General features: G+C 35.1%; 2 protein-coding genes across 7 annotated transcripts in view; one reads left to right on the top strand and one right to left on the bottom strand.

Moving 5' to 3' along the window:
- LOC110451034 (tropomodulin-1-like) overlaps nt 1-13,517 on the bottom strand; it is a 39,179-nt gene extending 25,662 nt beyond the window's left edge. For 2 of the 4 annotated variants that reach the window (XM_021498872.1, XM_021498875.1), the window contains exon 1: nt 13,418-13,517. The gene's annotated coding sequence lies outside the window, so the exon portion shown is untranslated. Of the gene's footprint in view, nt 1-3,424; nt 3,560-13,417 lie in introns of those variants that run through there. The other 2 variants (XM_021498873.1, XM_021498874.1) reach the window with 2 other exon arrangements.
- A 155-nt stretch (nt 13,518-13,672) lies between these two features.
- The window catches only part of LOC110451033 (dynein heavy chain 6, axonemal-like), a 75,522-nt gene continuing 61,549 nt past the window's right edge, over nt 13,673-27,645 (top strand). Inside the window, exons 1-13 of one of the 3 annotated variants that reach the window (XM_021498868.1) lie at nt 13,673-13,783; nt 15,738-15,966; nt 16,477-16,546; nt 16,997-17,203; nt 17,782-17,890; nt 18,789-18,924; nt 19,206-19,353; nt 21,266-21,388; nt 21,913-22,047; nt 22,416-22,551; nt 22,957-23,092; nt 23,624-23,813; nt 25,018-25,080. In XM_021498868.1, the coding sequence (XP_021354543.1) occupies nt 15,755-15,966; nt 16,477-16,546; nt 16,997-17,203; nt 17,782-17,890; nt 18,789-18,924; nt 19,206-19,353; nt 21,266-21,388; nt 21,913-22,047; nt 22,416-22,551; nt 22,957-23,092; nt 23,624-23,813; nt 25,018-25,080 (1,665 nt within the window). In that variant the 5' untranslated portion in view covers nt 13,673-13,783; nt 15,738-15,754. Of the gene's footprint in view, nt 13,784-15,737; nt 15,967-16,476; nt 16,547-16,996; nt 17,204-17,781; nt 17,891-18,788; nt 18,925-19,205; nt 19,354-21,265; nt 21,389-21,912; nt 22,048-22,415; nt 22,552-22,956; nt 23,093-23,623; nt 23,814-24,367; nt 24,383-25,017; nt 25,081-27,645 lie in introns of all 3 variants that reach the window. The other 2 variants (XM_021498869.1, XM_021498870.1) reach the window with 2 other exon arrangements.

The raw sequence follows: 27,645 nt of genomic DNA, 5'->3' as shown, positions 1-27,645 counted from the left end.
GAAACCCAGGCCGGGTCTGTACAAGACCGACGTGTATTGATATATGATCAGGACGAAACCCAGGCCGGGTCTGTACAAGACCTATGTTTATTGCTATTTGAGCTTAACTCTTATCAAAAGCCAGTTTATATATACTGTAGACAAACTTATGTTGACCACACCACAGAATGATGAGTGGCAGATACACAAGAGTCGGCTAGGATATATAAGGCACCATTATAGACAATGATTCAACTGTTAAAACTAGTTATAAACCATATCTACGTCCCTATATGTTTGTATAGCTCTACAGGTTGGACTGCTCTCTAATATAACTCCAATCTCATCTTCTGTCTTCTTATCCTTCACTGCACAATATATCTCTACTCCCTGTTTACCTATCTAGTTTTCCTCTACTGAATAGGCTTCAAGGCCATAATAAAGCATGTGCTAATATACATGTATGTATACATATAGATAATCACTTGGTTTGGAAATACCTTATAATTTCCTGGTGGGGTGTCATATATTTATATTGGCAAATTGTTTTTTATTCATAAGTATGTATATATATGTAATACTTTTTACAGTCTAGAATGATAGGGGAAGAGTGAGTATCTCGTAAGTCTGATATAGACTGGATGTAAGGGTGGGTGAGTAGACATATTTTAGAGATTGTAATACTTGTACCTTTTACATGTGACACTATAATAAACTAAATCAATTAGAATTGAATTGTCATAAGACTTGTAAGAAGTTACAAGATGATTTTTAAATAGTTGTGCTCTCTATGTGAATGGTTGAGCCAGGGACAAAGACCATTACATATTTATATATAAACAAGTTCAAATTTTTTGCTACTTATCAAACAATTTATATTGATCTGGAATGGCTGCAATTTCAATCATTATGATTTGGCACAACTGTCTATGACATTACTCATAGGATACAATAGTTTTTATTTTCTATAGCAGTTATCATTATCCTGTTTGAATTAGTGTGAAAAGTGAAACAAACATACCTTGGTAATTGCGTCTTAAAGAAGTATATTTACAGTACATGTATAATAATCTGATAATCTGCCATCTTCATTCTCTGGATTTTGAGTATAGGCAGGTCTACTTGGACAAGTTTGAAAAAAGTCAATCAATCGGCTGGACAACCAGATTTACTTAATGTTGGATACACATATGGATAAAGACGTTCAGCTTTAAATCAGAAATGATCTTGAAAACACAAAATAGGTAAAAAATTGCTGAACAACTATATATACACACAGTTATATATTGCTCTAAGTTTAAGTTTTGTAAAAGGGAATTAACATAAAGCTACCATTGATATCTCTCTTGTCTAATCTGTACAACAATTAAGATATTAGGATTCATATCTCCACAAATGCTTCAAATTATATAAGATGTACACGTGTATATGATGTGAGTTTTAATTTTAATGTACAGAAGCTAATATATATAACAACACTTTAAACAAGAGTCGGAGGCTGTGGTATTTCTGGTAGCTTTCATCAGTTGCCTCAGGAATGTTAATGTTGTAGCGTGTACAAGTATTATATACTGTACATAACTGGGCAATGACCAGCAAGGGTCTACAGTAAACAAAGTGTAAACAATTAGTTACTGTTGTAGCGTGTACAAGTATATACTGTACATAACTGGGCAATGACCAGCAAGCTAAGGGTCTACAGTAAACAAAGTGTAAACAATTAGTTACTGTTGTACTCCATTAGATCATAGTTGAGCTTCAGGCCCATACAAACACAGTGTCCACACAAACATCTAATCTTCATGATCATGATTCAATGTTTTGACATTCAGTCACATGTTGTGAAAGAGAATAACTAATACAATTATATGTAATTGAGCAATATATAGGTGTGTATGTATATTGTACCATAGTAAAATGCATTTAAATGATTTGGTTGGTTGGTTGGTTGAAGGGTTTAGCGCCTACATGAATCCGCCCTTGCAGGTTTCATCTCTAAATGATTTCCTGCCTATTGTGCTATATACTGGTAACTGCACATTGTAAGCATAGACAGACATTGTTGATCCGATCACTTCCTAGTTGCTCACTTTATACAAAGTATACCGCTATATAGCAAGTGTTTTGACCTTTCCTTACCAAAATGTCTCGTAATGTTGACTAGCTGTATGAAAATCCAATTCAGTGGCTTAAGTTTTTGGGAGAAGTACATGATGTTCTATAATAAAATTGGTAATTTTAAAAGTATAGTTATTGTATTAAGAAAGGCAATTTGTTATGTGTATGACTGTATAATGGTCTTTACAACGTGAGACTAACGTGAGACTATCTATATATAGACTGTATAATGGTCATTACAACGTGAGACTATCTATATATATGCCACTATGGCTACACAATCATTTAACATATGTATCTACATTTATAATACAATGTGTTAAAAATAAGTCAAAATTAATTCCCATCATATTTTGTTTAAGGCGCCACCGTGCATTATTTGCCATATCATTACCGATATATTACCCCTCTATATATATATATATATATCAATTATATATATGGGGTGATACATAATTATGGTATATATATATCAAGTATGGTATATATATATGTAGGTAGTATATATATATATATATCTGTTTGCAACGTATACAACACCTTATACAACAGGTGTAGCTATAAAGGTACATGGTATTTATTAGGTGAATATTCTACAACGCAGCAGAGGGCTGGTACAGCAGCTGATCGGTATATAGGTCAAACAAGTAATATTACCAATAACTTCCAGATTAACACTGGATCCTTGTAAACGTATGTTTGTATGATACGAACTACTTAGAATTTTATACGGGCAAGGAAGTAACTCTTACAGTGTCTGAAATATATAGATATAGTTGCTACTATTTATAGGCGGACGTCAGTTTCCCCTCTAAGGTCGAGACAGCATTGTGATATAGAAGATCAAATGTTTTAATTATGTTCATATACAGTAATGAAGTGAAGACTGGGGTGATACAGTAATGACAGTGCGGTGATACAGTAATGATAGACCAACTTACACTGCAGGTCCAGGTGAGACTGCACATATTTAACATATTAGAGGCTCGTACACAAATTGTTTATATCATTATATACACGATGATGAAGCAATTCAACATTCCAGGTAATTATACATATATCACAGTGAAGATGTGTTACTAGGTAACTATTCTACTCAACAGGGGTAGTAGCTAGCTACATCGTATTTGTTAGGTGAATATTCTACGCAGCCGAGGCGTGGTACAGCAGCTGAGAGGTAAACAACAAGCACTACACCACAGTAATGAACTGTAGAGGTAGTCTGCAAGACGAACCCTAAACTATCCAACAAAATAAAAATATAGTTTCTATATGTCACACATGTAATTTATATATATATTTAATCACAACAGCCATCAGTACAAACCTTACTATGTTTTATAATAGATCCCAGCAGACACACTGTATATAATGTCAGTAGATGTGGTGAGGAAGAGGAGGAGGAGAGAAATAGGTGTAATGTGTCTCCACCTCAGTACAGTATACGTTACAACACTGTCTGGGATGGGGGAGGCTGTAGGTTTGGTATGTGGAGCTCATATATTAATACAATATATAGCACTGTCTGGGATGGGTGAAGCTGTAGGTTTGGGAAGAGGAGTATAAATACAATACAGCACTGTCTGGAATGGAGGAGGCTGTAGGTTTGGGAAGAGGAGTATAAATACAATACAGCACTGCCTGGAATGGAGGAGGCTGTAGGATTTGTTAGTGGAACACATACAATGCAAATTAAATACAGCAGAACACTGTCGAGGATAGGGGAGACTGTAGGTTTGGTAAGTGTATATATAATCTCATATATATGGGGCAAAGAAGTAATTCTAACAGTGCACACTGTTTGAATTACTTCTTTGCCCCATATACTATTTTCAGTAATTTGTATCCTACGGACATACCTCCATTAGGATCCAGTGTTATATGGGATTTTATTTACGTCTATATTACTTCTTTGACCCATAATCTCATATATATATATATAAATACAACATACACTGCACTGCCTGGGATAAGGGAGTCTGTAGGTTTCATAAGGGGAGCTTGTTCTACAATATGTAGCACTGCCTTGGATGGGGTTTTCGCTTTTAGTTAAGTGGAGCTTATATATATATATAAATACAATATTAACCCTAAGGCTGCTACATTGATTTCTATATAAAGGGACGCCACTGCTGAATTAATTATTGAAATATGAATTAATTTACTTAATTTTTCAAATGTACATAACTTGAAAAATATTTGTTATATGTGAATAAAAGTTATAGGAAAATTGTTCGTTATTGTCTCTAGTTTATATTAATTAACGTTTTCGATTCTAAAGTTGCTTCAGTATTTACCTGTTCAGGTGGTAATAAAGGTAAGAAAAGGTGAAACTTTTAATTAATCGGATTTAAGCACCAGAAAGATCATTCTAAAATTGCTTTTGTCAGCAAATGTGATTGGAAAATGATAACAGAGATTAAAAACTTCATTTATGACATAAGACGCTGTACATTTACACGGAGATTCTCAGGTAAAAAGGTAAGGTATTTCATCAAGAATTGCATGCGATTTGCTACAGGTTTCAGGTCGTCATTCAATATATTTATTGCCACAGGCGGCATATAGATATATCTTAGCTACGGTCTAGTTTATGATTAAATCATCGATAAATAGTTTGAAGAAATCAATCGGCGTAGCACTGACGGCCCGACTTTTCGAAACGACTATTGTGGTGCGTAGCAGCCTAAAGGTTAATACTGCCATGCCTGGTATGGGGAGGCTGTAGGTTTGGTATATTAATACTGCCATGCCTGGTATGGGGGAGGCTGTAGGTTTGGTATATTAATACTGCCATACCTGGGATGGGGGAGGCTATAGGTTTGGTATATTAATACTGCCATACCTGGTATGGGGGAGGCTGTAGGTTTGGTATATTAATACTGCCATACCTGGGATGGGGGAGGCTGTAGGTTTGGTATATTAATACTGCCATACCTGGGATGGGGGAGGCTGTAGGTTTGGTATATTAATACTGCCATACCTGGGATGGGGGAGGCTGTAGGTTTGGTATATTAATACTGCCATACCTGGGATGGGGGAGGCTGTAGGTTTGGTATATTAATACTGCCATACCTGGGATGGGGGAGGCTGTAGGTTTGGTATATTAATACTGCCATACCTGGGATGGGGGAGGCTGTAGGTTTGGTATATTAATACTGCCATACCTGGGATGGGGGAGGCTATAGGTTTGGTATATTAATACTGCCATGCCTGGGATTGGGGAGGCTGTAGCTAGGTTTGTTAAGGACCATTAACTTTTTTTCCAAACTTCAACAAAACTTATATCCCTACTTTGACATGGTACCTATATATAGATATATAGATTGCATTTCCAGTATGCTGGTAAGTACAAACACTCTGTGGGATGAGGGTGTTATGGAGTCTGATAAAAGGAGCTCACACCATTCCTGTATACACTTAGTGGGACACAGACGTATGAAGTTTGGTGATGAGGAGAGATGGTATCTGCATTCATCATTGTGTATATATATCCTACAAAGTGGGCACTCCCCTCCCAGCATGCCCAGCTATAAATAGCCAGTCTGGCACATCACTACCCCTGCGTAGAGGTTGCCATGGTAATGCCTTACATCTGTAATTCGTTGAATATTTCCATTGGGTAACTATTGTAGTACATCTACATGTATATAGTTGTTATGGTAATTTTGACTGCAACATAAACTTACTTATTTTCTTGGAATTCCTATACATACATGTATCAATAATCTAGTTTTAAAGTGAACTCAGCATACAAAACACCATGGTCTTTCAACGGATGCTTCACATGAATGGATGGTGGGGCTCGACTCATCAGCTGTCCTACTTGTACTCATCAGTAATTGTATACATGTTCATGTAATTAGGTACACTACATGTACGTGTATCAACCCTTCATTGACTGCTCTCAATCTATCCAACTCCTGTGCACATTCTAATGTAATTATCAGTCTGGCAGTTACATAATTTCTTAAACCCAAGATCAAAAGAGATCACAAATTAAAGCTCAAATAATTTTAAGATACTGTGTATTTACAGGTATATATATTCTGTATTTGTATGTCTGCCGGTAGATTGTTGTAAAAGTCCACTATAGTAAATGTTAATTAATTTATATAATTATAATCACCATCTGTCTACTATATAGCTTTCAGCTATTGAATTGCTCAGTAATGAAAATTATCCAGAAATTCTATTTCAATAATGTACCATCAGACATGTCACAAAAACCTGACTGAAGTCAATTGTCAATCTCTAAATATTGAATATTTCAAAGACTTAAAATCTAAAGTAGGTAAAAACTACTCTCATTTCAAAATCAATCTTATATCAATTTCAATTTTCGATATTTCTTATTTGCGCATCGTCAAACACATAATATCCCATTACAACTGTTACAATACAAGAGCCCAACTAGTCTAGACATGACTGAAAGTCATTATAAGTGATTAGTCTACAATGTCCTTGTGCATTTGTAAAAATATCATCGCAGTACATGTATACAATTGACAAATGATATGAGGTTCGAATTCACATGCATTCTTTTAGTGACATATCTATTTGGCAATATATATAATTACCACTGGTCTCACTGTATATATATAATTACCCCTGGTCTCAGTCACTGTATATATATAATTACCCCTGGTCTCATTGTATATATATAATTACCCCTGGTATCACTGTATATATATAATTACCCCTGATCTCACTGTATATATATAATTACCCCTGGTCTCACTGTATATATATGATTACCCCTGATCTCACTGTATATATATATATAATTACCCCTGGTCTCACTGTATATATATAATTACCCCTGGTCTCACTGTATATATGTAATTACCCCTGGTCTCACTGTATATATATAATTACCCCTGGTCACACTGTATATATATATAATTACCCCTGGTCACACTGTATATATATAATTACCCCTGGTCTCACTGTATATATATAATTACCCCTGGTCTCACTATATATATATAATTACCCCTGGCATGGTCTCACTATATATATTTAATTACCCCTGGTTTATACTGTAATTATAGGTTGAATAAAGTATATACACATACTGTTCACCTGGCTCTGTGGATGAGGCCAGGCCCTGCTACAGGCCATTAATCACCTCAGAGATGTAACAGCTATATGTACTGATGACCTAATTAGGACGGAGTCCCAACCAAACCAGCCAGCCCCTTCAATAAATCACCTCTACAGATACTACAGCTGTATGTTATAATGGTTGTGGGGGCAGATTGTGTAAACTTGTCAACTACACCCAGCTTTAAACAAAGCATCTTATATAATAATAATAATTGGAGGTTCTTATACTCCGCTTTATCACATCCTAGTTCGTAGGTCGCCTCAAAGCGGTTCACAAATTATTATCCGTGGTTATAATTATAGGGCCTTTGCAACCAGCCAATACATTTCTCAACTCCCTGGGGAGCATACAGCCGGAGCTGCGATTTCAGCGCTAGCATTCAACAATTCTAGCACTGCCCAACCACATACTCATTTACAGCTGAGTAGACTGGAACAAGCGGAGTATAAAGTATCTTTCTCAAAGATACAACACATTGCCGTGCCGTGGCGCGAACCTGCAACCCTTCGGTCACGAGCCCGGTGTCCTACCACTGGACTACCGGGCCTCCCATAGCCCTGTGTCCTACCACTGGACTACCGTGCCTCCTATAGCCCGGTGTCCTACCACTCGACTACAGTGCCTCACAACCCTTCGTTCACGAGCCCGGTGTCCAACCACTGGACTACCGAGCCTCCTGTAGCCCAGTGTACTACCACTGGACTATCGTGCCTCCTATAGCCCGGTGTCCTACCACTGGACTACCGTGCCTCCCAACCCTTCGTTCACGAGCCCGGTGTCCTACCACTGGACTACCGAGCCTCCTGTAGCCCAGTGTCCTACCACTGGACTATCGTGCCTCCTATAGCCCGGTGTCCTACCACTGGACTACCGTGCCTCCCAATCACTTCTTTGAAAATCTAATTCCTTCTGTCCATCTTATTCCTATCTTCAACTGCCTACAGGCCTTGAAAAATCTGTCAGTTACTGCAATTCCCTCTATATTCATACAAAGACAATTGTTAGAACGTTTTGAAGTTATACCCCAGTTGTAACCAGTATACTGCAGGTGCAATGGTAGCACTGACTCCCTACATATCATGAAGATGTCTTGAGATCCAATGCTTATGGAGGAAACATGTTTTAGTGGAAAAGAAAACTTCAGGGCTTTCAATTGCAATATTAATAGACCCTTGAGATTACAGTATGTTTCGAATTCAGATTCCTCAAACTGAGCTTAATTGACTCTTTGGGTTTAAAGGTGTACAGTACTAGTATATCAAATATCTATATATATCAAAACTTTACTTAGATTTATTTACTTCATCTCACATCAAAACAAATTCATTTTCTAATTCTAACTTTGGTATAAACAGGTTTAATTTATAGGGGTAGATTAATTTGCTAGCTATAATTTTAAATGAAAAAAAATATATATGCTTGGAGCGCTAGCCTCATATATGTTGTACAAAATGAAATACAAGAACATTACTTTTTTTCAGACCCCAAAGTAGCGACTTCTGATCAAAGGTACGGGTGGCAATTGGTAATTAATTCCAGTCATTTAATACATCCTGTATAATGGCCCGTAAAAGTCTGAGCCCTGGCCATGGGGTGCCAGGATTTAGCTTTGTATGCATGTAAATGTAAGATACAAATTTACGTCATACCGAAGAACCTATACAACTCAAAATACTCTTACTCAATGAGTTATTTTGAGAAGAGATGCAGATTGTCAGGTGTTGTATGGGTCTAACGTTAGATAAAATGTAGTGACATGTTTGATTTAATGATAAAGTCAAGGTGACTGAAGGAGAAATAGGGGACTCGGCCGTCACACCTGAGTAGTCACATACTGTCCAGTGCCAAAGCCTAAAGGACACACAAGGACGTGAACGCCCTAACCCTGCTTCAATTTTCGTAACCGTTAATAATAATATCACACGGTGTCACTGAACAGCTGTACATAACATATCATAGCAGAAAATAAATTCACACTTTTTAGAAAGATCTGCAAATCTTTGTCACAGTGTAGACTGTACAAGAGGCATTAAAAAATGAAATCTATATTAATATGACTATCACAAACAAAAGTATAGATGATTGGAAGTCTTTTTAAGAGAAAATTTTGAAGTTATTTTAAGCCATTTTGCAGCTATGTTCTTCTATAAAATATCATGATTGTTAGAACAATGGGTAACAATTAATATATGCATGTAATTATATAAGCTCCCTACTTTATCAAGGATACCTAGGCCTGCAGCTGTCACAGTACTGCAATGGGTTTTTGTATATATATACAGTAACCTCCCCTTAATTTCATTTTCGATTTAATTGTAGAGCCGTTGGGTGTGGACAGGACAGGACAGGACAGGACACCCATTTGTTAGACCATTTGTTATCATAATGTGTAATCCAGTGTCTGAATCCCAGTCTCGCCCTGCTGAACTTTTATACCCGGAATAAGGTTGCGGTTAATTTCATCATAATTATTTTTCATAACAATTCCGTAAAGTATGGTTTTCATTTCTGACATGATATAATCATAAAAGCTATAATCATGTCAGTTTCCAAGGTGTGAGGTTTTAGTACTGGTACTGGAATCCTTTAACAATAGGTCTAGAATTCCCAGGCAAGGGGATGTTACTCTTTCCTATACATGTATATGTAGTAACGGTAATAAAGAGGCCCGAAAAAACCCAGAACTGTAAGCCAAAGTCTAACTAATAGCCCCCGCTCCTACATAAACCAGAACTGTAAGGTAAAGTCTAACTAATAGCCCCCGCTCCTACATAGACCAGAACTGTAAGGTAAAGGCTAACTACGACAAAGCATTGCAAAGCAATTCATAGTCTTCCACCAGTAATGATTTCTTTATTCACTGAGTTGTACACTTATTTAAGAATATAGGTCGCTGACATACTTCCTGTAATCCCTCCCAATGCCATAACATACTTGCAAACCAGATCATGTTAGCCCAGATGAACAAGTTTTGCTGAAATCGTCCTAGTAGTTAAGGAAGAGTTGTCAGGAAAAAGATTTTTAACAAAGGGCCATAACTCCTTAAAAAGAATCGAAATAAAAAAAATACATTTGTGATGCACGACATCAGGGGGTAAGTACCATATCTGTAAACTTTGATTGAAAAGTAGTTTAGGAGACAGACAAATGGGTTTTTTTCAACAAAGGGCAATAACTCCTTTTAAAAGGGTCGGAATAAGAATATACTACTTGGATGCACAACGTCATTTACTATATCTGTAAACTTTCTGTGAAATTGGCCTAGTAGATTAGAAGAAGTTGTCAGGACAAGGATTTTTCAACAAAGGGTCATGATCATAACTCCATAACAAAGGGCTGGAAAGCACACCTGGATGGACAACATTAGTGGGTAGTTATGATATCTGAAAACTTCAATTGAAATTGGCTCCATAGTTTTGGAGGAGTTGACCGGACAAGGATTTTCAACAAAGGGCCATAACTTCGTGAAAAAGGGTCAGAATGAAAACATAATACCTGGATGCACAACTTCAGGTGGTTGTTATTATATCTGGAAAGTTTCGTTGAAATTGGTCCATTACTTTAGAAGGAGTACGTTGTCCGGACCAATTTTTTCTACGCACAGACAAGCTGATTCCAGTATACCCCTCCCCCCCTAACTTCGTTGCGGGGGGTTATAAAAAATATGTGTTTCCTGTAACATGTTGGAAAAATTTAGGGTAGGTAGCTACAAATATTATTTTAACAAGTAATTTTATATGTTTTATAATATAAAGTAAAGATCCCTCTGCCCTCTCCTATATAAACTTTATATAGGAGAGGGATCTTGACTTTAACAGTGATTTGATTCTTTGAAAAATTGCCTTCAAAAGTGTAGGGTAGACATAAAATATTAGGGTAGGTATAGGGTTACCGGAAACTAAGGCTGCAACGGTTAGAAAAAATGCCACTCGGATATATAACTGTGTGTTATCCAAACCGAAACCGGGTAACCATGTTTTTTTTTGTGCAATGAAATATGGCCACCAATGGCTTTTTATTTTGATAAAAAATATGATTAATTAATTCATTAAATGAATTAACAAAGATAACTCAATACTTATGTCTTGTGAGTTCAGTTGTAAATCGTGGCAAATTCATAAAATTGTTATGAATTGGTTACATATCGCTAGTCTCCTGACAGGGACATTTTCTTAGTTTCACTTTACACTCATCTGTTGTCAACACTAAGCGCACATTTGTCAGCGCATCACTTCCAGTCAGAATTAACACTGACGATAGCTGCCGGTGAATGATGAGTTACATTGTTCAACAGAATGTCAGTCGATATTATGTTTACATTCCAAAGTTTATTGTTTACATGCACTCAACAGTAAAGCAAGTATCCTGATCAAGAGTGTTTACCAGGTCTGTCAATCAACAGTTAGGAGTGACATTTCTGCCCGGGAAGTCAATAAATACTGACCTACATTTTTGGATGGTTTTCAGGTACGTGGATTTGCTAACCTGATAGAAATCATAACCAAACTGTAACCGGGTACTTGGTTACCCGTTCCAGACCTTTTTTTTATCAGCGAGCCCAGGAGAACTCATTTTTTTTCATCCTTGACCAGAGACATACAAATGTATATATTGGAGAAGATTGATATAGGCCTAGCCTGTTATCTGATCCATTTATATATGTTTATTTATATATATAATAAAATTTGTTAAAACAAAATGTATATATTACAGAGATTGGCAACCCACCCTGATCTCGCAAAAACACATGGCTCATATTAAGAAGCTGACTAGAAATATTATGTAAAATATGAATAGGTTTTTGAAATTTAATAATGAACGAGAAAGGAGTGTGTGTGTCATAAAAGGTATTGCCCCTGCACATCACAGCCACGATTTTAACTTATTCTGAAAACACAGTATTTTCAGAGCTAAATGATTAAGCTTTGCATGTATTGTAAACAACCTCATTTGAAAAAGCAAGCTAGAACTAATATGTTAGAATAAATATCTGAAGATGTTTTTGAAATTAAATAATGAATTAGAAAGGTGTTTGTGCTTTAATGTTTCATGAAAGAAAAAACCCTCAAACATCAAAGCTGCCATTTGAACTTGTTTATAAATTCTTAAAAAAATGAATTTTCAGAGTTAAATTATTAAACTTTGCAAGTATATTAAACAACCTCATTTTAAGAAGCTGGTTAGAAATATATCAAATAATTAATTTTAAAAAACGGAGTCCCTGTTCTCCTGTAGCCAGAATCATTACTGATTTGTAATATAAACACAGCCATGATCTTACAAGTGCAACCTTTCCATGTTTGGTGTTTTCAAAACTTAATTATTCAAGTTGAAATTCAATGGAGCACTCCCAAGCTACCATGTACATGGAAATCTCAGCTAGCTACGGGTTTAATATTACGTTGATTTTCAATGTTTTCTTAAGGCATAATTATGTTTTGAACAGGACAGGAATATTGAATGCAGCGAACCGTATATCCATGAATATGACGAAGGTGAAGCATAACTCGCGAGACGACATCCGATAAATTACCATGACCAATGGTCAGGTCAAGAGCAAGTTGCCAATCTCTGTAATATATATACGTCTCTGGTTGGACTAATAGAATTGTGAAATGTCAACAAATGTCAACACTTGTAATATGACTCAATGTAGGTGTCTGAATTAGAAATAGCATGATTTAAATATTATACTTAAATCAACACTTCAATCGATGTGTACACAAGAGATAATTACGACCAGTACTGGTGTGTTTGTTTACATTCACTATATAGCCTATATAGCCAAATCTATCTATATAACCTGATTTGTTGGTGCTCCAGTACCTGTCATAGTCATATATATATGTTATAATAACTGTGTAACATACAAATGTAGTTGATTTTGACACACTATTGTATATATATACAGAAGTGAGTTCCTTAATTTGACGAGTCTCTTAGACAAAGCACGCGTACAGGGCTCAAATAGTTGTCCCAAAAAATCACTGATGACCACGTACTCGCTTAGAAATTGTTGTGAGAATTACCGGTTCATGTTTGATCAGTCACCGATTATTATGATTCAGTGGTACGGCATTCTCCACAACTAGACTAATGCAAACCACCAAACATTCCAGATATTTGAGCCACTATCAATATATCTGTTATTAAACATGCATGATGGTATGAGGCTTCACATTTTGAACTATTTTAAAAGAGATACACTACCTGATATTACAGGATGTTCAACTTCAGTCCAGAAATTCCTTCCCCAGCAAGATACTACAAGATGACCTTCACCTTTATCAATTTCCGTAAAAATATACACATCTCGTATCAGCGAGAAATAATAAAATATTTTGCCTTGTATTATTATGGATCGGATATAGTTTATTTTCAATTTAAATATGAATGATCAATCCTGTTAATATATTCGTACTTTCAGACGAGAATTGAATATTAAGTTTAGTCGTTGCCAAGCGATCAAGAAGCAACATGGCGGCGACTTGCATGAAAACAAGTTTCGGAAATGTGTAAATTGTGCCGTTTAGCTTCAAATAACACAACATTAGAAGGTTTATTTGTATTGTCAAGGTATGGTATTAATTAAACATATTCTAACCTATAATATCATGCATTATAAATGTTGTAAATATTCAAATTGGTTGATTAATAGGGGAAATAGCGCCTCTTGTAGAGTAACATTTTCATGAATTGACATAAATTTTGATAAAAAATTGGAACTAAAGGGCTAACTTATACATACCATTGAAATATTGTCTATTAACGATTTGTATAAACGAGTTAAAGTAGTAGTACGGTTGAAAAGACAGCAGTATTTGATTGGCACTTTAGTTTGAAAAGTTCACAGAATAAACTGTAAAAAAATGTTGGCACTTTTTGGCACGGTGCTCTGTTAGTCTGTATGTTATCAGTTTCCTCAGCCCCCCTACAAGGAAGAATGGTGCCAAAAATGAAAGAAAACTGGTCAATTTCATTCATTTTGCAAAGTTATCCAAATTTTTTCAATCTTGATTTTTCGTATTTTTCTCAATTAAAGAAGTCTTAGAAGATATATATGGCTAAAAAAATCTTAATGAATTCTGTACAGTTATTTATAGGCACTGCTACACAATTTATACCTAGATCAAATTTCAGATAATTTCAAATTCACATATGTTGCCAAAAGAAGTGCGTCGTTATTATTATCATGTTAGATTAGTGTTTTTTTGCCAGTTTGACTATTGTATAATCACAACGTTGTCGGTACATGTACAGAGGTCTGAGGTGTACAATTCCTCTAACTGACGTCCGGGGCCAGTACATTTATATTGGAGCTAGTGAAAATGTTCAATGTTAATCATGGAAATATAGATCTGGCTAGTACAACTTTTTGAAATCAACCTGCAGGCAAGTATTCAAAATATATAAATAAATATACACCCAAGATACATTTATTGATTAACCATGGTATTTAAACGTGTCTTGATTTGTAAAATATATTTGATTCTGTGAAGGTGATTGATAAATAATTCATTATTTTTGTTATAACATTTGGAATCAGGGTAGGGGTGTTGCATTACAGAAAAAAAACACTAAGTGATTGAATTATTATTACATTCACAAACAGCAACACTACTTTAAGGCTTTTAAATAAACATATTAGGTGTCAATATATCATTTCTTTAACGTACTTGACACAATTTGAAATTAATGGTGAGCTCATAGGGGAAATTTACAGAACAGGAACAATCATTTACAACTATTGCTGAATGTGTGATTTTCTTTAATGATTATGAACTTGATAAAACACCATGTACTGATCTGGGACGAATAGTGATTTTATTTATCTTTATTGATAATGGATAAATTCACACAAAATGAAGTGACTGCAGAAATGAAATGAACTGTAAAATTCTATTAAAAATAGCCAGACCAAATAGAATAGGTTTTGATAAATTGATAGTATATATATATATACTATAAAAGCATATATTTTCGTTGGGGTTAAATTTCATTGTTTTTGTTTTGGGACAAATTTGTGGGGATTATATTTCGTGGAATCAATATTTTCAAACCTAGGTTTTTTTCTGTTTGACACCTGGACTATAAGACAATAGGTCCGGCTAACCGTACATCGCCCGAGGTGTTCACCTGTCCACTCCTTTCTGAAAACCATGAAATAAACGAAATTAAATCCCCAACGTAATATTATGCTTTTACAGTATTTAAATCTAGACTTATTCTGATACTTTTGTGACTCTAAAATTAAGATTTTGTCATGGTAATCAGTAAAGAACTTTAAAAATGTTTTTCAAAACTTTACTGCGGACTTGATGTTCAGTATTTAGTTAACATTTCTGGTCTGTGTGACCTTTTCAGTGTTCTACAGTATAAATAAAGTTTTCACATATACTCTAAAATATTTTTTATTTAAGAGTTAATTGATTGTTTATAAAATATTCTGGAATTCTGATACTATTGTATTTCTTAAATCAAATCTACTAGTACCTGAATTTGTAATTACTTTGTTCTTTTAAATTTTCAGAACAATCAAACAGTAGGATGTCCTACAGACCACAGCCGACCCGCCACAGCATGAACGGGGCCTTTGGAACGCCACTCATGGATGGTATGGAGGTGAACGGCACATCACAGAATGGTCAGGTGGCAAGCAGTCAGCCAATGGGCTTGAGGACTATTGACCCAGAGGCTCTGAAGAAACGCTTGCATTCTTATGCACCACAGCAAGCAAAAAGACATTCCAATTCTCTAAAGTAGGTTTGACGAAACTTCAATAAAAAAAAAATATACTACAAAGATAATTCCATTATTCAGCCTCATAATTCTACATTTTTAACAATTTCTACCGGCAGTAGCTGTCATAAATCTAGTTATACATTGCAGAGGAATTTGAAAAAAAGTATCATCTTTGATAAAAATCAAATACCAATAAAAATAAATAAAAAAATAACCGGATGATTATATATATAAAAAAAACACTTTTCTAACAACAAATTTACCTACAATTACATATGTTTTAATAAATCAATTAAAAGTTTACATCTGGGAAATGGAAATCGGTAATGATGTCATCTGAAGATGGTGGCTCAATATATATCTGTCTGAAAACAAAAAATTAGAAAGTATAAACTTATTTAAGATATATACATCTCTAGCTTTTACCTTGATGCATATTTTTTGAAAGCATACAAATTACATGGAATTTACATTATGGTAATTATATAATCTAGTTCTGAGCATACTAAATGATTTTTTGTTTGCAGTTTTGGAAGGGTCACAATAGCTCAGATGAAGAAAGGTAAAAGTCCTGGGGCCACAAACTTTGAACCAGTGGTAAGTTACTACGTTTTACATTTCAAAGAAAAAATAAAAATAAAATTTTCTATAACTATTCTAAATCATTAACAGTAAAAATTATATTTGGAGTTACTCTAGTTTTAACTCATTCACCCCTGAAGACACATTTGAAATCTTCCAATTCAAAGGTTGGAATAGTTCATTATGAAACTTCAGGGGTAAATGAGCTAATGGTGTATCAAATTGAATCTTATTTTAGATGGCAACTGGACTTCGTAAATATTCTTCATTTTAACAGAGAATTGGCAGAGATTACTAATTACATGGAGTACAAATAACATGAAACATACAATGTATATATTTTCTTATTTGGCCTTACACTAAATTAACATTAGGTGATTACAAAGCGACAGTAATGCATGAGTCTTGTTTAAAAAAATAATGGCCTCACAACACGACAATTAAGACGTTTTATGGTAATTGCAGCCTAGCCTAAAGAAATATCAAGAGAGGAACCAGCCGGAGTTTCTACAGAGGAAATTCCGAGAAGAGCAATCAGCCAGGGGAACACTCATCCAGAAAGATGAGCCAGCCTCCAAGAAAATGCGACGACAGGGATCGGTCCTGGATCCCCTGGAAAGGAGTGCAGAGTCTCCCCTACCGGAACTTCCGGAGGATCTCAAAACCAAACAGGTCAGATGTCAAAGTATTTCTTATAATAACAAATGTTCACAGTGTTCGAACCTAAGGGTAGACCCCTAGACAATTACCATGAAAAACATGAGAATATCACTTACTTTGTGTACCAAGTTGTCTATGAAGTTCTGTCCCACAATGTTTATGAGTCTGTATTGAATGAAGAGTATGGAAGTTTGAAAAGAAGTCCCCTGTGACATTTCTTGTCTTTCTTTGTTATTACATTTTATTACATGTTATTTAACACAATATATAAATTAAAAAATCTTGGTCAATATCTTGTCTGTCAAAACTGGAGTGGGTCTTTAAGAAATCTAAATATCATAGACCTATAGCTATTGTCTGTGATGTATAAATTCTAAATTTATTGGACTGTGTTCAGTGGGTATATTTTGAGGTATTTTAGAAATAGGGAAAATATGTGTGGTGAAATATCATAATGAGCGTAGAGACGTTTTATTGGTCTGTTAGTGTTTTGGTGAAGGTATCTTATGAAAATTGTTCCACAGTTCTTATTTAATGTTACATCTATTCATTTAGTTCATGTTGTTTTGAACTTGTTCTTTTCACTTCAGGAATCCCTAATAAAGATGCCAACTCCTCCCAAATCCCCCAAACCAGCGTCCCCTAGAAGCAAGGCTCACGCCCAGGGACCAAAGATATCACAGTCAACCAAACCAAAAAGTAAGTATACTTGTGTCAGGATTCGTGTCACTCTGAACATCTTCGATATCAAGGGGTTACGCTTACTTTTGCTCTCTGCACCCCTGGAATATGTCAAAGCAAAATTGAAGGCACATGGTTAGCTATTTGATTGGTCTCAGGTGAAAAAACCAGACCAATCGCTAGGCTGATACCTGTCCTTTGAAGATTACAGAGGAACAACACCTGACTTCAAAGCCAATCAATTTTACCGTTGGGGGACTGTGAGATTCCTTTGATGAATATCAAAATATTAAACTCGTCATCTCGTCTCATCCATAAGGTGGTGCACACTGAGTCTTCAGTTTTGCTATGACATATTCCAGAGGTGCAGAGAGCTAAAGTGAACGTAACCCCTGGAGTATCGAGGATGCACTCTGAATAGATAGAGTTATTCAATACAAATGTGCAACCAAAATTATTGCATGTCCAGTGCATACAGTAACTTTTCTTTTACTTTCTAGATGTTTTTGTAACATTTTGTGAACTTTTGAGTAACAAAACTTGAATATATTAGTATTCATAATAATACAGAAACTTTTCATAATTTTTCTATGTTATTTTTTATAAAGTTCTAATGGTTAAACTTTTATAACCTTTTTTGTAACTTTTTAGTAAACTTTTTACTTGGTAAAATGAACTTTTCTGCTCATTTTGACAGATGCGAAAAATTTCAACTTCTGAAAGTTTTGCTTTTTTTTGTAATTTTTTAATGAGCAGAAAACACAGTCATTAATTAGGCTGTATTAGATTAAGTTTGAAAAACTTGCTGTGTAAGATTGTAAAATGTTCAGCTTGTATATTGAACAATGGAGAAAGTGTTTTCAACTTATTGGTGTTGTGTAAGTTATTCAGAGTGTGTGTGTTGGTTTCTGTGCAGTGCTGGAGTCATTTGAGGGACTGTGTGACGCCCAGGAAATAATAGACATTATCAAGGCCGACAGAGGCGTAGGCTTTATGTACCTCAGTCCCGCCGTGCCAAAAACATCCGTCAAATACCACTACTACAACCTCAAGTAAGTCTGCCTCAAGTTTAATGCAACCTCAATGTATAAAACAACCTCAAGTAAAATATAAACCAACTTCAAGTAAAGTCTAAACCAACTTCAAGTAAAGTCTGCCTCAAATTTGATGCAAACTCCAAGTCTAAAACAAACTCAAAGTCTAAAACAACTTCGAAGTCTAACGAAATCTTCAATGAGAAAACTAACACGACCTCAAATAAAATAATCATTACTACATGTGTGACTACCGTATATAAGATTGACTTTATGTGACTAAATATATATTATTTCAGGGTCGTGAACCATGAAAATATCAACAAAGCGGACTACTGCACAATCAGCCAGCAGGGTGCGGCCCGCATGAGGAATGACGACGAAACAGAGTTTGTCACCTTGGACCGCTGGGAACAGGAATTTCACTACTTTCAGAAACTTATCAAGGTTGGCATAGTAAAAGAGTCGAAGGGAGGGACGGTAAAGGGGCCACAGATATTAATCTAGGTTTTTTGGGAAACTGTCAAGGTAGGGATGGTAAAAGGGCCACAGATATCAATCTAGGTTTTTGGGGAAAGTAAGGGCCACAGATATCAATCTAGGTTTTTTGGGAAACTGTCAAGGTAGGGATGGTAAAAGGGCCACAGATATCAATCTAGGTTTTTGGGGAAAGTAAGGGCCACAGATATCAATCTAGGTTTTAGGGGAAACTGTCAAGGTAGGGACGGTAAAAGGGCCACAGATATCAATCTAGGTTTTAGGGGAAACTGTCAAGGTAGGGATGGTAAAAGGGCCACAGATATCAATCTAGGTTTTAGGGGAAACTGTCAAGGTAGGGATGGTAAAAGGGCCACAGATATCAATCTAGGTTTTAGGGGAAACTGTCAAGGTAGGGATGGTAAAAGGGCCACAGATATCAATCTAGGTTTTAGGGGAAACTGTCAAGGTAGGGATGGTAAAAGGGCCACAGATATCAATCTAGGTTTTAGGGGAAACTGTCAAGGTAGGGATGGTAAAAGGGCCACAGATATCAATCTAGGTTTTAGGGGAAACTGTCAAGGTAGGGATGGTAAAAGGGCCACAGATATCAATCTAGGTTTTAGGGGAAACTGTCAAGGTAGGGATGGTAAAAGGGCCACAGATATCAATCTAGGTTTTAGGGGAAACTGTCAAGGTAGGGACGGTAAAAGGGCCACAGATATCAATCTAGGTTTTAGGGGAAACTGTCAAGGTAGGGACGGTAAAAGGGCAACAGATATCAATCTAGGTTTTAGGGGAAACTGTCAAGGTAGGGACGGAAAAAGGGCCACAGATATCAATCTAGGTTTTAGGGGAAACTGTCAAGGAAGGGATGGTAAAAGGGCAACAGATATCAATCTAGGTTTTAGGGGAAACTGTCAAGGTAGGGACGGTAAAAGGGCAACAGATATCAATCTAGGTTTTAGGGGAAACTGTCAATGTAGGGACGGAAAAAGGGAAACAGATATCAATCTAGGTTTTAGAGGAAACTGTCAAGGTAGGGATGGTGAAAGGGCCACAGATATTAATCTAGGTTTTTGGGGAAAGTAAGGGCCACAGATATCAATCTAGGATTTTGGGGAAAGTAAGGGCCACAGATATCAATCTAGGTTTTAGGGGAAACTGTCAAGGAAGGGGTGGTAAAAGGGCAACAGATATCAATCTAGGTTTTAGGGGAAACTGTCAAGGTAGGGATGGTAAAAGGGCTACTGATATCAATCTAGGTTTTAGGGGAAACTGTCAAGGTAGGGATGGTGAAAGGGCCACAGATATTAATCTAAATTTTTGGAGAAAGTGTCAATGTAAAAATGGGAATAGAAGAATTTACCCATGAATATTTACACACACTTAATTTTCGCCCTTAATTTTTACCAATTATGAAGGTAAAATTTGAAAAAATATTGGTGGATGTATATAAAAGCTCCATTGTATATGAAATTTTAAACTCATCGCTGTATACTGCAGACTCAGCATTATATTCTTTATACAAATATCCTGATATATTTACTGTTTTAAGTGCATCATGAATCTCATTGGTGAAGTGCCACTAAAAGTTGAAATCTTGGAGACAGACTTTGGCAAAAAATCAAATTATCATTTATGGTAAACTTAATTAAAAGTTGAATCTGATCCGATTTTGTATTTTGAGAGTGGGGGGAGGGGGGTTAAAGAATAAACTTTGGAAAGTTAGTGAATCCTGGAAGTTCTATTAAAAAATCCTGATTGAAAAATAACCTATGACCTGCTATAAACACTGCCTCAATTGAATCCCCTGGGTATACTTGTATATATACTTTATTTGTTTTGTACGGTATTAATTGTGTTCACGTCGTTATTTCAGATCCGAACTTTTGCGCTGTTCAGGAAGTGGAAAGCGTTCAGTGTGTGGCGTAAAAACGTGAGAACAAAGCGACTGAAGTCCTGCACCAAGTCTCTGAACGAGAACCTGTTCATCGTCAACCCGGTAGGTTGTTCCTCTTTACCATGTTTACTCTAATCAACAACACTGTACTTTACATTTTCCAAAGGCTAACTGTATCATTGATGGGTATAACAAATTTCTCTGGGGCAGATTCTGCATGCTCAAAATAAAAACATAAAAAAAGTGTGTTTTACCCCCTTGAGACAAAATAACCCTTTAAAATGATAAATTTTGGAGTTGCTCTTTCAGATAAATCATGAGATGTTAGAAAATATGAATAGTTCAGCAAATTCATTGATTGTAAAAACTAAATTTAAGGGTCCACAAACGGGAGTCTCTGTCCTTAATAGGGAGGATTGGAAAGTATGCTGTAATCTTTTGCACCCTGTTAACATATCAGTACATGTATCATTGAATCTGTTAATGTTAAAATTGGTTTTCCAGAAAATTGCTAACATAGTCATTGCATGTTATGTTTTGTTATTTCAACTTAAAAAATCCACCAAAAACATTATCAGGAGTATTGCAGAGTAGATTGACGTACGATTTTGTGTGTGTACTTGTAGTCGTTGCGGCCGGCACTGCTGAACGTACGAGAGATGTGTCACCGTATCAGTGACATGGGTCTGTGTAAGGTAGAGAAGGGTAACACCTACACTCTCAATGACTTCAAGGACGCCCAGTTCAAACAGCTGGAAGAGGTATGGATCACAACTCAAATTCTAGTTTTGAGGGGAAAAAATGAAGAATAAAACCTGTACTATTGATTACATTTTTTTGCACATGTTATACCTTGACACATCAATCAGATTTAAAAAAATATTTTTTTGAAAATTTTCTTCATTATTTTGGTGTATTTAATTGAAAAAAAATTTGCATATATTTATTTGGCTAAACGTAAATAAGTAATAAATTAATATACTCTTAAAACTGAAGCAAAATAGAAATCTTGGCCAGGAGGGTCCTATTGTAAAGATTAGCACTTCCTGTATTCAAATATGAATGTGACATAAGAAAGAGGACCATTCAATCCCAGAAATTTATCTGTATGTTTTCTGATATTTGACAGGTTGCGGGTCGACTGACTGAGTTCCGTGAGCTGGTGAAGGAGGTAGTACGCAGTGCCTGTAGGACTGCTCTCCTTGAGGCGGGCTTCACGCCTGACGATTACTTCTACGATGGTGCCGAGAGTCCCGGTCTCATGGGTATGAACGTAAACTCTTATATGACATTTCGTGTTCACAAATCTGTAAATTGATGTAAGTTAAGATCCTAAAAATGAAATAATTATTCGATCTTTTATCAAACAAAAATGGTAATTTGATAGCTGTACAATGTTCCCAAGTGATTATTTACTGTTGCTAAGTGATTTCTGACTGTTGCCAGGTAATTGCTTACTGTTGCTAGGCAATTGCTAACTGTTACTAAGAGGTTGTTTACTGTTGCTAGGTGATTGTTTTTGTTGCTAAGTGATTATTAACTGTTGCTAGGGATTGTTTCTGTTACTAAATGATTGTTTACTGTTGCTAGGTGCTTGTCTGTTGCCAGGTGATTGTTTACTGTTGTTAGGTGATTGTTTCTGTTGCTAAGTGATTGTTTACTGTTGCTAGGTGATGCTGCTCCAGGGACATCCTCCAGCTATCTCATGCCCAGTAATTATGATATGGACATCTATGGCGAGGCACCTGACAGAATGACTTACACTGAACAAGCCAACAAACGCTCCCACTGTAAACAGCTCACGAAGTAAGTCAACAATATACTCTTACTGTGAACAGCTCACGAAGTAAGTCAACAATATACTCTCACTGTGAACAACTCACAAAGAAAGTCAACCAATGTTACACTATAAACATCTCACTAAATAAGTCTTTAATGTTTCACTGTAATCATTTCACTGAATAAGTCTTCAATGTTTCACTGTAAACATATGACTGAATAAGTCTTCAGTGTTTAACTGTAAGCATCTGACTGAATAAGTCACCAATGTTTCACTGTAAGCATCTGACTGAATAAGTCTTTAATGTTTCACTGTAAACATCTGACTTAATAAGTCACCAATGTTTCACTGTAAGCATCTGACTGAATAAGTCACCAATGTTTCACTGTAAACATCTGACTTAACAAGTCACAAATGTTTCACTGGAAACATCTGACTGAATAATTCTTCAATGTTTAACTGTAAACATCTGACTGAATAAGTCACCAATGTTTCACTGTCCTCACTGAATAAGTCGTCAATGTTTCACTGTAAACGTGAGTGTTATATTGTTGTAGCTTTATCCGTCTGGCTGACTACCTCATTGTAAACACAATGCATGTTCTGGCTGTGAACTCTGTGTCCACGTTACTGAATTACCTCACCGAGCAGTTGTCGGCCACGCCAACCATCGCTCAAATTCAGGCTTATGCCGATGAGGCCAAGGAAGAAGCAGACAAGCTGATTGAAGATGCAGATGCTGAAAAGGTAACAAACACCAAAAGCACATGATACATCATCACACATATGCTTACACCAAACTATCACACATGTGCCCCACATATGCCTACAGTGAGTCACCACAATATTGTAACCATCTATATTTTATCTGCCACACCTTGTTGTAATGGACTCCAGTACATAGTTTTCAGCATGCTGTTTCATTTGCTGTGTTTCAATAAACCTTTGTTTTCGATCATTCTAATATATCTATGTAAATATATAAAAATGAAAACGCCTCAAACTGTAAATGTTTGTTTGGTACACAAAGCAGTTATAGAATAGTAATTACCAAACGCAAAATTTAAATGTTTCATTTTTAGTTTAAATGTAAGATTTCAATTTTTAAATTTAGAGCAGTAAGCATGTAATAAGTTATTATTTGGGTCAATTGCATTAATAGATTTTATTACTGGTATGAGTCGATTGATGTCAGAGTGAAAGGCTAAGTAAAGATAGCCAATCACAACGTAGGAGACATCAACGTTCAGGATAATGAACCAATGAGGAGAAGTGTAACATGTTCAATACAATTTTTGCAGGCCAAGCATACAGAAGTAAGATAAATACAGATTTTATCCTGACTCCCAGTATTAATGTCAAATTCGCTTAACTAACACTCCTTCGGTTTAATGACCTGATCTCGTCATAAACGTCCCAGTTTGATAATGTCCTCATGGTGATGTATCTTGTAAGACCCACGTCTGGCCTTACTCGAGACACCACGTTAACTCCCAGTCCTTGTTAAACCCATTATGTCCCAGTCCAATTAAAGTCCCATCCTGGTCCTTACTCTGTTTGAATTAATCATCTGTGTCACAAATATGTTTGAATTAATCTGAACTAACCATATAACAGTAATGATGATACTATATACACAGCTTCAATTTCTCTGAGACAAACATACATGGATTTGTTCTTGCAACAAGTTTTGTCAGGAATCAAATTTCCATCCACATATTAATATTTAACGGGTTAGCACACTTTCGATCAAAGGACTATAGACTTTTGGGACTTGTATTTTGATGGTGTGTTTTTTCTCAGGCACGAATATAATGAAAAATATATCTCTGTAAAATCGAAGCTCAGATATACAGTTCTCTAACATTACTTGTGTGATATATATATGTTTGAAATAATTACTGGTGTGGGCTTTTACTAAATTTTGGAGTCAAATGACATGGTCTTTCAGTCTAAAAAGGATGAAAAAGAAAAGGTGAAAGAAGTTCAAAGTACTGAAACTATGGCAACGACGGTAGGTCTTCTTCCTTTTGACCTCTGGAATGTCAAAGGTCTTCTTCCCTTAACATTTGACCACTGAAATGTCAAAGGTCACCTTTCTTTGACCTCTGAATGTCAAAGGTCACCTTTCTTTGACCTCTGACATGCCTTTGGTTGCTTTGACCTGAGATGTCAAGTTTAACTGAGTTATAGACCAAAATGTAGTTGCTAACACAAGTCACATGGAGAAATATTGACCTCAAACTCGATATAGACGTTGGACGCAAGAGGTTGAAAAAATAGCAAAACAGACATGGCCTTGATTTCTTTGGAAAAGTAGCTCTCAGTAAGCGTGTTTGTCCTATTTTATTTGAAAAAAACACCTTTTCATTTCTAATGTCTTTTTAAATTTTTTTCATAAGCCAAAAAAATTAAACTTGAAAATTTGGTTCATTTAAATTAATTCAAAAAAATAAATAAAAAAAGTCTTTTAAGGGATTGTTTGTTTCAAAATAAAAAAGATACACAATTTATTAATAATCACATTTGAATAAATGTATAATATGTTAAATGGCAAAAATTGTAATTCAGAAAATGAAGTCGGATCCTTTTTATTGATTTACTTTTGAGAAATGAAGGCCACTGTTTTTCTGCTGACCTACTGCTGACCTGCTGACCTGTGATATATAAACTGTTATTTCGTAAGTGTCTTAAAGGCTACAGTTGTTTCAGGAATGTTTAATTAAAAACAATAGAAAAAATGAATTTTAAATTAATATTGTAGCTTTATGTCAAATTATGCCCAAATTTAAGACACTTACTACACATAGTTTTATTTAGTTACTTCACTTATTACATTTTAGTTTATCTAGTGACTTAACAACTGAAACTTTTGTCTCAAAATGTAAACTATTGAACCCCCTAAAAATCATTGCTTGCAGTCACTAAATGAAATCCACTGCCAATGTAAATCAAAGCTGAACATGGTCCCGTTTATTGTAATTTTGATTTTGGTATTACCTGGTACAGTTATTGACCTTTTCAAAAACCTTATTAAAAATGAATAATGAAATACTTTTTTTTGCTTTGGTAAAATAAGGTTATTTTAAAAAAAAAATCTCAAAAAATGAGTCATCTATTGTTGACCTGTCCAAATTCTTTTCAGGCAATAGAAGTGTAATTGCTAGACCCTCAGTCAGGCTAGTGCTAATAACTGTGATCTGACATTTGGGTTTAGCAGTACTTCTGTTGACCTCAAACCAAGTCAGTAACTGTATAATCAAAAGCCAGTACTGTCAGAAGTCACTAGATAATACCAGTTAGTTTATTGTTAGACATTGCAATGGTGATGGTGGTTTAGTGCCAGAAATGAGGACGTCGTAGAAATTAGAGACTTAAGGGGATAATTATATAGTTATGAAGAGGTGGAATGTTGACCTCGTATAAATTGTCGTTTCATTAAAAGTGTTTTATGTTTCTGTTATCGTTGATATTTGTATTCTGTTCAAACAATAACATACAGTGTTAAAATGGGGTAACTATATCTATGGTTGTATTATTGATTTTATACATATTTACAGTTGAAAAAAATAAATATGTTAAAGGCCTAAAATCATGGAAAAGGTGTGCCTTGACTTTATTTACTTTAAAGAAAATTAATTAATCTTAGTGACATTCAAGTGTCAAAAAAAAAAAAATCCTCAGTATCTAGAAAGAGTTAAGGTCCAAATTTGAATGTTGTTTAATATTTCATTTTCATGTCAAAATATATATATCATATATGTACATGTACATTTCATTAATATTAACTTTTTCAACAAGTTTAGAATGATTTTCAAGTGAAGTACGGTACATGTATTTATTTTGATGATATTCAAAATCTTTTATTGAGCCTGAGACTTTTTTATGATCCTGGGGTCAGATCATCAAACAAAATTAAATATTTAATCTAGATAGTGATTGACTAATATTTTATTATAAGTTTTATTTAGGTATTAAGTCATAGATTTAAAATGCATAGGTATTGGGACAGTGTTGTCTATGGTTGTAAGATAACGAAAATAAGTCTCATAATTAAATCTCTTCTTAAAAACTTTAAAAAAAAAAAATCAAAAACAAATATTATACTTTATTTCCTTATATAAAATTTTCCTAGTACCTGGTAAGTTAAATCATTCATGATTTAGCTTCCTTTACAGTATTAAATCTGTATTGAATTTTTTTGAGATTTTTAGTCAAACAAAATCCAAAACTCTACATGTAGGACTATTTTCTAAAATAAGAACAAGATAAGGCATATGTCACGTAACAAATTATCTGCTATAATATTTTGTGAGTAGTCAAGAAAAAAATGTGTTTTGCTCTTTATCTTTAACTGTAGTACATCTCTGTATTTTCTCTGTGTAGCTAGTGGTAGTGCCACAAATTTTCCATTTCAGAAAAATTCTCATTAATATATAGTTGTCTCTTTAGGGTATACCCCTACCCTCATTTTTACTCTTTTCACCAACTTTGAAACTGAACATCAGAATCGATAAATTTTAATTTGAAATCCTAAATCATTTATATATATTTATCCAAAGTAACTGAAGGAATTACT

Source organism: Mizuhopecten yessoensis, unplaced genomic scaffold, assembly GCF_002113885.1.
Source record: "Mizuhopecten yessoensis strain PY_sf001 unplaced genomic scaffold, ASM211388v2 scaffold5737, whole genome shotgun sequence".
In the NCBI taxonomy this organism is placed as follows: domain Eukaryota; kingdom Metazoa; phylum Mollusca; class Bivalvia; order Pectinida; family Pectinidae; genus Mizuhopecten; species Mizuhopecten yessoensis.
Note: the sequence above shows the minus strand (reverse complement) of the source record. Positions and strands in the feature narration are given on the sequence as shown.